The 12,201-nt window shown below is 48.3% G+C and overlaps 1 protein-coding gene across 1 annotated transcript; it reads right to left on the bottom strand.

Moving 5' to 3' along the window:
• Window positions 1–2,202: 2,202 nt before the first annotated feature.
• Window positions 2,203–9,080, bottom strand: LOC135566817 (ras-related protein Rab-33B-like; the record flags this gene model as incomplete). Its single annotated transcript, XM_065014417.1, has 3 exons — window positions 8,642–9,080; window positions 2,592–2,627; window positions 2,203–2,381 (listed from the first exon to the last, which is right to left on the bottom strand). Coding segments are annotated over exons 1-3 (434 nt in total), but the record flags the coding sequence as incomplete, so codon positions are not given.
• Window positions 9,081–12,201: the final 3,121 nt, after the last annotated feature.

The following is a 12,201-nucleotide window of genomic DNA, read 5'->3' as shown; positions in this document are numbered from 1 at the left end:
TCCAGGTTGTGTGTGTATAACTAACCTGGTTATCTCCTGTCCCAGTGAGTACCTTCTACACCCTCTATCCAGGTTGTGTGTATATATAACTAACCTGGTTATCTCCTGTCCCAGTGAGTACCGTCTACACTCCTCTAGCCAGGTTGTGTGTGTATATAACTAACCTGGTTATCTCCTGTCCCAGTGAGTACTGTCTACACTCCTCTATCCAGGTTGTGTGTGTATATAACTAACCTGGTTATCTCCTGTCCCAGTGAGTACCTTCTACACCCCTCTATCCAGGTTGTGTGTATATATAACTAACTTGGTTATTTCCTGTCCCAATGAGTACAGTCTACACTCCTCTAGCCAGGTTGTGTGTGTATATAACTAACCTGGTTATCTCCTGTCCCAGTGAGTACCTTCTACACTCCTCTATCCAGGTTGTGTGGTATATAACTAACCTGGTTATCTCCTGTCCCAGTGAGTACCGTCTACACTCCTCTATCCAGGTTGTGTGTGTATATAACTAACCTGGTTATCTCCTGTCCCAGTGAGTACCTTCTACACTCCTCTATCCAGGTTGTGTGTATATATAACTAACCTGGTTATCTCCTGTCCCAGTGAGTACCTTCTACACCCCTCTATCCAGGTTGTGTGTATATATAACTAACCTGGTTATCTCCTGTCCCAGTGAGTACCGTCTACACTCCTCTAGCCAGGTTGTGTGTGATATAACTAACCTGGTTATCTCCTGTCCCAGTGAGTACCGTCTACACTCCTCTATCCAGGTTGTGTGTGATATAACTAACCTGGTTATCTCCTGTCCCAGTGAGTACCGTCTACACCCCTCTATCCAGGTTGTGTGTGTATATAACTAACCTGGTTATCTCCTGTCCCAGTGAGTACTGTCTACACTCCTCTATCCAGGCTGTGTGTGTATATAACTAACCTGGTTATCTCCTGTCCCAGTGAGTACCTTCTACACCCTCTATCCAGGTTGTGTGTATATATAACTAACTTGGTTATTTCCTGTCCCAATGAGTACAGTCTACACTCCTCTAGCCAGGTTGTGTGTGTATATAACTAACCTGGTTATCTCCTGTCCCAGTGAGTACATCTTCTACACTCCTCTATCCAGGTGTGTGTATATAACTAACCTGGTTATCTCCTGTTCCAGTGAGTACCGTCTACACTCCTCTATCCAGGTTGTGTGTGTATATAACTAACCTGGTTATCTCCTGTCACAGTGAGTACCTTCTACACCCCTCATCCAGGTTGTGTGTATATAACTAACCTGGTTATCTCCTGTCCCAGTGAGTACCGTCTACACTCCTCTATCCAGGTTGTGTGTGTATATAACTAACCTGGTTATCTCCTGTCACAGTGAGTACCTTCTACACCCCTCTATCCAGGTTGTGTGTATATATAACTAACCTGGTTATCTCCTGTCCCAGTGAGTACCGCTCTACACCCATCTATCCAGGTTGTGTGTATATAACTAACCTGGTTATCTCCTGTCCCAGTGAGTACCTTCTACACCCTCTATCCAGGTTGTGTGTGTATATAACTAACCTGGTTATCTCCTGTCCCAGTGAGTACCTTCTACACCCTCTATCCAGGTTGTGTGTATATATAACTAACCTGGTTATCTCCTGTCCCAGTGAGTACCGTCTACACTCCTCTAGCCAGGTTGTGTGTGTATATAACTAACCTGGTTATCTCCTGTCCCAGTAACCTGGTTATCTCCTGAGTGAGTACCGTCTACACCCCTCTATCCAGGTTGTGTGTGTATATAACTAACCTGGTTATCTCCTGTCCCAGTGAGTACTGTCTACACTCCTCTATCCAGGTTGTGTGTGTATATAACTAACCTGGTTATCTCCTGTCCCAGTGAGTACTGTCTACACCCCTCTATCCAGGTTGTGTGTGTATATAACTAACCTGGTTATCTCCTGTCCCAGTGAGTACTGTCTACACTCCTCTATCCAGGTTGTGTGTGTATATAACTAACCTGGTTATCTCCTGTCCCAGTGAGTACTGTCACACCCCTCTATCCAGGTTGTGTGTGTATATAACTAACCTGGTTATCTCCTGTCCCAGTGAGTACTGTCTACACTCCTCTATCCAGGTTGTGTGTGTATATAACTAACCTGGTTATCTCCTGTCCCAGTGAGTACTGTCTACACTCCTCTATCCAGGTTGTGTGTATATATAACTAACCTGGTTATCTCCTGTCCCAGTGAGTACCGTCTACACTCCTCTATCCAGGCTGACAGGCCTCTGAAGCTGTCTGGTCTGGTGACGTCGTAGATGAAGAGAACAGCATGAACGTTCCGATAGTACTGCTGGACCATGGACTTCCTGAAACGCTCCTGGCCCGCCGTGTCCCATAGCTGGAGCTGGAGGGAGAGAGATGGTTGGGGGGTGAAACTATTCTACATGTGAGAGAAGGGGTTTTAGAGATGGAGGAGGGAGAGGAGAGAGGGTGAGGGAGAGAGATGGTTGGGGGGGGTGAAACTATTCTACATGTGAGAGAAGGGGTTTTAGAGATGGAGAAAGTGGGGGAAGCAGACAGAGAGAGGGGCCTTTTCTCAATTCAATTTGCTCACCTCCTGCGTCCTCTCTCCTCCATCCTCTCTGTCCTCCTTTAAAAAAGGTCCAAGTTAAACCAGGAGAGGCGGCGAGGAGGGAAAGTGGACGAGAATGAGCTTGTATGAAATAAGACTTCTCCAATCGCGCGTCATTAGGCTAATGAGACTTCTCCAATCGCGCGTCATTAGGCTAATGAGACTTCTCCAATCGCGCGTCATTAGGCTAATGAGACTTCTCCAATCGCGCGTCATTAGGCTAATGAGACTTCTCCAATCGCGCGTCATTAGGCTAATGAGACTTCTCCAATCGCGCGTCATTAGGCTAATGAGACTTCTCCAATCATGCGTCATTAGGCTAATGAGACTTCTCCAATCGCGCGTCATTAGGCTAATGAGACTTCTCCAATCGCGCGTCATTAGGCTAATGAGACTTCTCCAATCATGCGTCATTAGGCTAATGAGACTTCTCCAATCATGCGTCATTAGGCTAATGAGACTTCTCCAATCATGCGTCATTAGGCTAATGAGGTTTAGAGGGTGGAATCCCAACATAAACGTATAAAGTGATATAAACTAATTTAGATGGTTGTAAAATATATTTTATAGATAAAAGGATAAGTAGAATAAATGTTTACATGCATTTCTCCTTTGATAAAAACAATAGCTGACTTAAAGAGGGCGTGGAAGATTTCAAAACACTTGTGCTTCATCGCCAAAAGGACGCTATCGAGGAGGGGAGGTCCGTCTCCCTTTTGTCTACTAATGAACTGACACTCTCCTCAACCACTTATCAGGTTCTGGATCACATGGGAGAGAGAGGGGGAGAGAGAGGGCGGGAGGAGAGGGGAGAGAGAGGGCGGGAGGAGAGGGGAGAGAGGGGCGGGAGGAGAGGGGGAGAGAGAGGCGGGAGGAGAGGGGAGAGAGGGGCGGGAGGAGAGGGGGAGAGAGGGGCGGGAGGAGAGGGGGAGAGAGAGGCGGGAGGAGAGGGGAGAGAGGGGCGGGGAGAGGGGGGAGAGAGAGGGCGGGGAGAGGGGAGAGAGAGGGGGGAGGAGAGGGGGAGAGAGAGGGGGGAGGAGAGGGGGAGAGAGGGGCGGGAGGAGAGGGGGAGAGAGAGGGGGAGAGAGAGGGCGGGAGGAGAGGGGAGAGAGAGGGGGGAGGAGAGGGGGAGAGAGAGGGGCGGGGGAGAGGGGGAGAGAGAGGGGAAGAGAGAGGGGGCGGGAGAGAGAGGGCGGGGAGGAGAGGGGGAGAGAGAGGGGGGAGGAGAGGGGGAGAGAGAGGCGGGAGGAGAGGGGAGAGAGAGAGGGCAGGGAGAGGGGAGAGAGAGGGGCGGGAGGAGAGGGGGAGAGAGAGGGGGAGAGAGAGGGCGGGAGGAGGGGGAGAGAGAGGGCGGGAGGAGAGGGGGAGAGAGAGGGCGGGGGAGAGGGGGAGAGAGGCGGGAGGAGAGGGGAGAGAGAGGGGCGGGAGGAGAGGGGAGAGAGGGCGGGAGGAGAGGGGGAGAGAGAGGGCAGGAGGAGAAAGAGGGCGGGGGAGAGGGGGAGAGAGAGGGGCGGGAGGAGAGGGGGAGAGAGAGGGGCGGGAGGAGAGGGGGAGAGAGAGGGCGGGAGGAGAGGGGGAGAGAGAGGGCGGGAGGAGAGGGGGAGAGAGAGGGCGGGAGGAGAGGGGGGAGAGAGAGGCGCCGGGGGAGAGGGAGGGGGGGGGAGAGGGAGGGTGGGGGAGAGAGAGGGCAGGGGAGAGAGAGGGCGGGGGGAGAGAGGGCGGGAGGGTGTGGGAGAGAGAGGGCGGCTGTATAAACTCTCACACAGTTAGTCAGCAGACTTCCCATCAACATATCGACTCACCAGATAGAAGACCAACGTCAATATAACGATTCCTCCTCCACCTCTCTCATGATAACTCCAATCAGAAGGTCAACCCTGTCTCATAGTAACCCCCGGGCTCTAAAGGGCTCTACCTATGATGTAAACTCCAATCAGAAGGTCAACCCTGTCTCATAGTAACCTCCGGGCTCTAAAGGGCTCTACCTATGATAACTCCAATCAGAAGGTCAACCCTGTCTCATAGTAACCTCCGGGCTCTAAAGGGCTCTACCTATGATGGAAACGGAGCGTAGTTTGCATCGAGTTCTACATACTTTTGTCCCGCTGCGTTTTCGGACCGGATACGATACTCTGTTCCCGTAGGCCGTCTAGAGCCCTTAAGGCAGTGGAGATTAAATACATGGACCGGATACGATGCTCTGCCCCTCTGTTTCCGTAGGCCGTCTAGAGCCCTTAAGGCAGTGGAGATTAAATACATGGACCGGATACGATGCTCTGTTTCCGTAGGCCGTCTAGAGCCCTTAAGGCAGTGGAGATTAAATACATGGACCGGATACGATGCTCTGCCCCTCTGTTTCCGTAGGCCGTCTAGAGCCCTTAAGGCAGTGGAGATTAAATACATGGACCAGATACGATGCTCTGCCCCTCTGTTTCCGTAGGCCGTCTAGAGCCCTTAAGGCAGTGGAGATTAAATACATGGACCGGATACGACGCTCTGTTTCCGTAGGCCGTCTAGAGCCCTTAAGGCAGTGGAGATTAAATACATGGACCGGATACGATGCTCTGCCCCTCTGTTTCCGTAGGCCGTCTAGAGCCCTTAAGGCAGTGGAGATTAAATACATGGACCGGATACGATGCTCTGTTTCCGTAGGCCGTCTAGAGCCCTTAAGGCAGTGGAGATTAAATACATGGACCTGATACGATGCTCTGTTTCCGTAGGCCGTCTAGAGCCCTTAAGGCAGTGGAGATTAAATACATGGACCAGATACGATGCTCTGTTTCCGTAGGCCGTCTAGAGCCCTTAAGGCAGTGGAGATTAAATACATGGACCAGATACGATGCTCTGCCCCTCTGTTTCCGTAGGCCGTCTAGAGCCCTTAAGGCAGTGGAGATTAAATACATGGACCGGATACGATGCCCTGCCCCTCTGTTTCCGTAGGCCGTCTAGAGCCCTTAAGGCAGTGGAGATTAAATACATGGACCGGATACGATGCCCTGTTTCCGTAGGCCGTCTAGAGCCCTTAAGGCAGTGGAGATTAAATACATGGACCGGATACGATGCCCTGTTTCCGTAGGCCGTCTAGAGCCCTTAAGGCAGTGGAGATTAAATACATGGACCAGATACGATGCTCTGCTCCTCTGTTTCCATAGGCCGTCTAGAGCCCTTAAGGCAGTGGAGATTAAATACATGGACCAGATACGATGCTCTGCCCCTCTGTTTCCGTAGGCCGTCTAGAGCCCTTAAGGCAGTGGAGATTAAATACATGGACCGGATACGATGCCCTGCCCCTCTGTTTCCGTAGGCCGTCTAGAGCCCTTAAGGCAGTGGAGATTAAATACATGGACCGGATACGATGCCCTGCTTCCGTAGGCCGTCTAGAGCCCTTAAGGCAGTGGAGATTAAATACATGGACCGGATACGATGCTCTGCCCCTCTGTTTCCGTAGGCCGTCTAGAGCCCTTAAGGCAGTGGAGATTAAATACATGGACCAGATACGATGCTCTGTTTCCGTAGGCCGTCTAGAGCCCTTAAGGCAGTGGAGATTAAATACATGGACCGGATATGATGCTCTGTTTCCGTAGGCCGTCTAGAGCCCTTAAGGCAGTGGAGATTAAATACATGGACCGGATACGATGCCCTGTTTCCGTAGGCCGTCTAGAGCCCTTAAGGCAGTGGAGATTAAATACATGGACCGGATACGATGCCCTGTTTCCGTAGGCCGTCTAGAGCCCTTAAGGCAGTGGAGATTAAATACATGGACCAGATACGATGCTCTGCCCCTCTGTTTCCATAGGCCGTCTAGAGCCCTTAAGGCAGTGGAGATTAAATACATGGACCAGATACGATGCTCTGCCCCTCTGTTTCCGTAGGCCGTCTAGAGCCCTTAAGGCAGTGGAGATTAAATACATGGACCGGATACGATGCCCTGCCCCTCTGTTTCCGTAGGCCGTCTAGAGCCCTTAAGGCAGTGGAGATTAAATACATGGACCGGATACGATGCCCTGCTTCCGTAGGCCGTCTAGAGCCCTTAAGGCAGTGGAGATTAAATACATGGACCGGATACGATGCTCTGCCCCTCTGTTTCCGTAGGCCGTCTAGAGCCCTTAAGGCAGTGGAGATTAAATACATGGACCAGATACGATGCTCTGTTTCCGTAGGCCGTCTAGAGCCCTTAAGGCAGTGGAGATTAAATACATGGACCGGATACGATGCTCTGTTTCTGTAGGCCGTCTAGAGCCCTTAAGGCAGTGGAGATTAAATACATGGACCGGATACGATGCCCTGTTTCCGTAGGCCGTCTAGAGCCCTTAAGGCAGTGGAGATTAAATACATGGACCGGATACGATGCTCTGCCCCTCTGTTTCCGTAGGCCGTCTAGAGCCCTTAAGGCAGTGGAGATTAAATACATGGACCGGATACGATGTTCTGTTTCCGTAGGCCGTCTAGAGCCCTTAAGGCAGTGGAGATTAAATACATGGACCGGACACGACGCTCTGCCCCTCTGTTTCCGTAGGCCGTCTAGAGCCCTTAAGGCAGTGGAGATTAAATACATGGACCGGATACGATGCCCTGCCCCTCTGTTTCCGTAGGCCGTCTAGAGCCCTTAAGGCAGTGGAGATTAAATACATGGACCGGACACGACGCTCTGCCCCTCTGTTTCCGTAGGCCGTCTAGAGCCCTTAAGGCAGTGGAGATTAAATACATGGACCGGACACGACGCTCTGCCCCTCTGTTTCCGTAGGCCGTCTAGAGCCCTTAAGTCAGTGGAATGTTGAGATTAATTACATGGAGGACTTTTGGCCCCTAAACGAGATATGTGTTTTGAAGCAGTCAGAGGTCAGAGAGAGAGAACCAGAATACACAAAGGACAAAAGGCAGAAATACATTATGTCACATACTTGCAGGTGAGTCATGCTTGATTTCATTTGTCCTGGCACAATGGAACCAATTGGATAGTCCCCAAAGTGAAAACACTATACCATGCAGGCAACCTAAAACATCTCAAATATTTGTAATATTTTAAACAAGTATTCTGCCCCATGTCTGGCCTCCTCTCTCTCTCTTTAACCCAGATACAAAACAATGTCTTGTTAACCACCATGCTTCCTCTATCATGTGGTCTGCCCTGTTCTGATAAAGAGAGCATTGGGTTGGCCAATATCCTCTTTTCATGTCTGTGTTTCCGTAAACACACAGAAATCACATTATTTAGCCCATCACGGATGTTACAATACTTTTCACGAAATTAAATAACCCTACTAATGTTGTGTGCTGAGGTGAAAGGTTTTTATTGAACCTTTTTTTAACTACGAAAGTCAGTTAAAGAACACATTCTTATTTACAATGATGGCCTACACCGGTCAAACCCGGACGACGCTGGGCCAACTGTGCGCTGCCCTACGGGACTCCTGATCACTGTATGAGAACCGGGGGAGTTACATATGCATGTATGTAACTCTGAAACACACTAGTTTCAAGTTAACAAGACATTAATTGTATTCATACTTATTTAACCGTCACTGTTGATCCAAGAGGCCAAACAACACAAAGTGTCAGTCCTTTCAACTGAGCCTTTAATGACATTTGGATATCCTACACTGGTTTAGGTCAAAAACTAAACATGACCATTTACAGAAGATGACATTTTGTTTGACCTGTACAAATAAAACTATATTTCAAAAGGAACTTAACTAAGATTGATAGACCAAAGCTGATACCACAGACCGCTTTCTGTTCATGCGCAATAGTAGGCGCAGATTCAGCTGCAAACACAAATGTTTAACGAGTAACGCCTACAAAGTGCAAATATCTATTTTTTAAAATGCCCATACTACGAGGCAATGAGAGTGCCGTCTGAGAGAAATCAACACCACCTTCTCAAAATGTGTGAGCAGAAAAATGATAAGGCACATTTTTTTGTTTACGCAGTGATTCTCTGGTGCATTAAATTGTGTAATGCACCAATTAATTACGACCCAACTCGTTCATAATATTTGGAAATAACGGTTTAAACTTTATACTTCTCTTACCTTGATTTTCTCGCCTTCGACCTCGACCAATCTCTCACGGAAATCGACACCGATGGTGGCTTCGGTTCGGTCGAGGAACTCACCGGCACAGAACCGGTAGGTGAGACAGGTCTTACCGACACCGGAGTCTCCGATCACGATGATCTTGAAGATCCGACACCGCCCGGAGGGCGAAGACACACTGGTGAAAGAGTTTGAGAACTCCAGGGATGATTCCATATCGCGTAAAAATTCAAATTAAAGAGTGAGATCTAGGCTTCTCCAACTACTCCCAACAAGCCAATATGTTATGTCGAGGTCTTTAACGTTATATAAACGTGGCAGAGAACTCCCTCGGCAAAGTTCATGGCAACTCGCCGGCTATGCTATAAACTCTCCCTGGTTGTCATTGTCTGTGGAAGGAGCGGAGAGTTTAGAAACTCCCCTGCTGCAACTTCTTGGCCGGTGGCCACGTATCTGACAGCACCGTAATAAATCTCGCGAGAAGAAGGGGGGAATCTATTCGCTGTCGATGGAACGCTATGTCATCAATATTATGTCTCTAGACTTCTATAACCATAGATAGACTCAATATGTCATCAATATTGTGTCTCTAGACTTCTATAACCATAGATAGCCTCGATATGTCATCAATATTATGTCTCTAGACTTCTATAACCATAGATAGCCTCAATATGTCATCAATATTATGTCTCTAGACTTCTATAACCGGGGGCTGAGTCACTGGCTTACTGGGGCTCTCTCATGCCGTCCCTGGAGGGGGTGCGTCACCTGAGTGGGTTGATTCACTGTTGTGGTCATCCTGTCTGGGTTGGCGCCCCTTGGGTTGTGCCGTGGCGGAGATCTTTGTGGGCTATACTCAGCCTTGTCTCAGGATGGTAAGTTGGTGGTTGAAGATATCCCTCTAGTGGTGTGGGGGCTGTGCTTTGGCAAAGTGGGTGGGGTTATATCCTTCCTGTTTGGCCCTGTCCGGGGGTGTCCTCGGATGGGGCCACAGTGTCTCCTGACCCCTCCTGTCTCAGCCTCCAGTATTTATGCTGCAGTAGTTTGTGTCGGGGGGCTAGGGTCAGTTTGTTTTATCTGGAGTACTTCTCCTGTCCTATTCGGTATCCTGTGTGAATCTAAGTGTGCGTTCTCTAATTCTCTCCTTCTTTCTTTCTCTCTCTCGGAGGACGTGAGCCCTAGGACCATGCCCCAGGACTACCTGACATGATGACTCCTTGCTGTCCCCAGTCCACCTGGCCATGCTGCTGCTCCAGTTTCAACTGACCTGAGCCCTAGGACCATGCCCCAGGACTACCTGACATGATGACTCCTTGCTGTCCCCAGTCCACCTGGCCATGCTGCTGCTCCAGTTTCAACTGTTCTGCCTTACTATTATTCGACCATGCTGGTCATTTATGAACATTTGAACATCTTGGCCATGTTCTGTTATAATCTCCACCCGGCACAGCCAGAAGAGGACTGGCCACCCCACATATGCTCTCTCTAATTCTCTCTTTCTTTCTCTCTCTCGGAGGACCTGAGCCCTAGGACCGTGCCCCAGGACTACCTGACATGATGACTCCTTGCTGTCCCCAGTCCACCTGACTGTGCTGCTGCTCCAGTTTCAACTGTTCTGCCTTATTATTATTCGACCATACTGGTCATTTATGAACATTTGAACATCTTGGCCATGTTCTGTTATAATATCCACCCGGCACAGCCAGAAGAGGACTGGCCACCCCACATAGCCTGGTTCCTCTCTAGGTTTCTTCCTAGGTTTTGGCCTTTCTAGGGAGTTTTTCCTAGCCACCGTGCTTCTACACCTGCATTGCTTGCTGTTTGGGGTTTTAGGCTGGGTTTCTGTACAGCACTTTGAGATATCAGCTGATGTACGAAGGGCTATATAAATAAATTTGATTTGATTTGATATAACCATAGATAGACTCAATATGTCAACAATATTGTGTCTCTAGACTTCTATAACCATAGATAGACTCAATATGTCATCAATATTGTGTCTCTAGACTTCTATAACCATAGATAGACTCAATATGTCATCAATATTGTCTCTTTCCAATCTGGAACACTGACATTAGAAGGCACAAAGGGACCACGGTGGAGGAGGACATTAAACTGACTGACAGACTAACGGGTACATCAACTGAATGTGTCTTTATCTGACTGACAGACTAACAGGTACATCAACTGAATGTGTCTTTATCTGACTGACAGACTAACAGGTACATCAACTGAATGTGTCTTTATTTGACTGACAGACTAACAGGTACATCAACTGAATGTGTCTTTATCTGACTGACAGACTAACAGGTACATCAACTGAATGTCTCTTTATCTGACTGACAGGTACATCAACTGAATGTCTCTTTATCTGACTGACAGACTGACAGGTACATCAACTGAATGTGTCTTTATCTGACTGACAGACTAACAGGTACATCAACTGAATGTCTCTTTATCTGACTGACAGACTGACAGGTACATCAACTGAATGTCTCTTTATCTGACTGACAGGTACATCAACTGAATGTGTCTTTATCTGACTGACAGACTAACAGGTACATCAACTGAATGTCTCTTTATCTGACTGACAGACTGACAGGTACATCAACTGAATGTGTCTTTATCTGACTGACAGACTAACAGGTACATCAACTGAATGTGTCTTTATCTGACTGACAGGTACATCAACTGAATGTCTCTTTATCTGACTGACAGACTGACAGGTACATCAACTGAATGTCTCTTTATCGCCGACTTCTCACCAGTGATGTCATCATATCATAACCAGTCACCGTTTCTATTTTTGGTCCTAACTTGACCCTGACATTCTGAGCCTTTACTTCTCCAGAACCCGATAAGTGGTTGAGGAGTGTCAGTTCATTAGTAGGCAAACGGAAGACGGTCCTCCCCTCCTCCTTCGCCTCCTTTTGGTGATGAAGCACAAGTGTTTCCTCCCTACGTCTTTCAAGGAAGAGTTTTGAAATCTGTCAAAAGCCATTTAAATCAAGGACAAAAGCATGCAAACATTTAAAAGGATAAGTCATCAATATCACTGCAGGTGTCATATCTGTCTCTAACTGGGGCTCCACTGAGCTATACAGTCTACTGTCATAAGGAGAGGACTGAAGAACCAGAACAGGGTCATCAGTATCACTGCAGGTATCATATCTGTCTCTAACTGGGGCTCCACTGAGCTATACAGTCTACTGTCATAAGGAGAGGACTGAAGAACCAGAACAGGGTCATCAATATCACTGCAGGTATCATATCTGTCTCTAACTGGGGCTCCACTGAGCTATACAGTCTACTGTCATAAGGAGAGGACTGAAGAACCAGAACAGGGTCATCAATATCACTGCAGGTATCATATCTGTCTCTAACTGGGGCTCCACTGAGCTATACAGTCTACTGTCACGAAGAGAGGAACATACTGCTAGGCTATATGACTTCTATGTCATTATGTCTTTGATGTGAGAAACTTCTTAGCAACTTATCCTGGATCGGTGGTTGAACCCAGCTACCTACATCAAACTGATCTGTTTTGAAAACCCCAA

Source organism: Oncorhynchus nerka, unplaced genomic scaffold (genome assembly GCF_034236695.1).
Source record: "Oncorhynchus nerka isolate Pitt River unplaced genomic scaffold, Oner_Uvic_2.0 unplaced_scaffold_3242, whole genome shotgun sequence".
Classification (NCBI taxonomy): Eukaryota; Metazoa; Chordata; class Actinopteri; order Salmoniformes; family Salmonidae; genus Oncorhynchus; species Oncorhynchus nerka.
The sequence above is the reverse complement of the archived record's forward strand: the minus strand, read 5'-3'. Positions and strand labels throughout refer to the sequence as shown.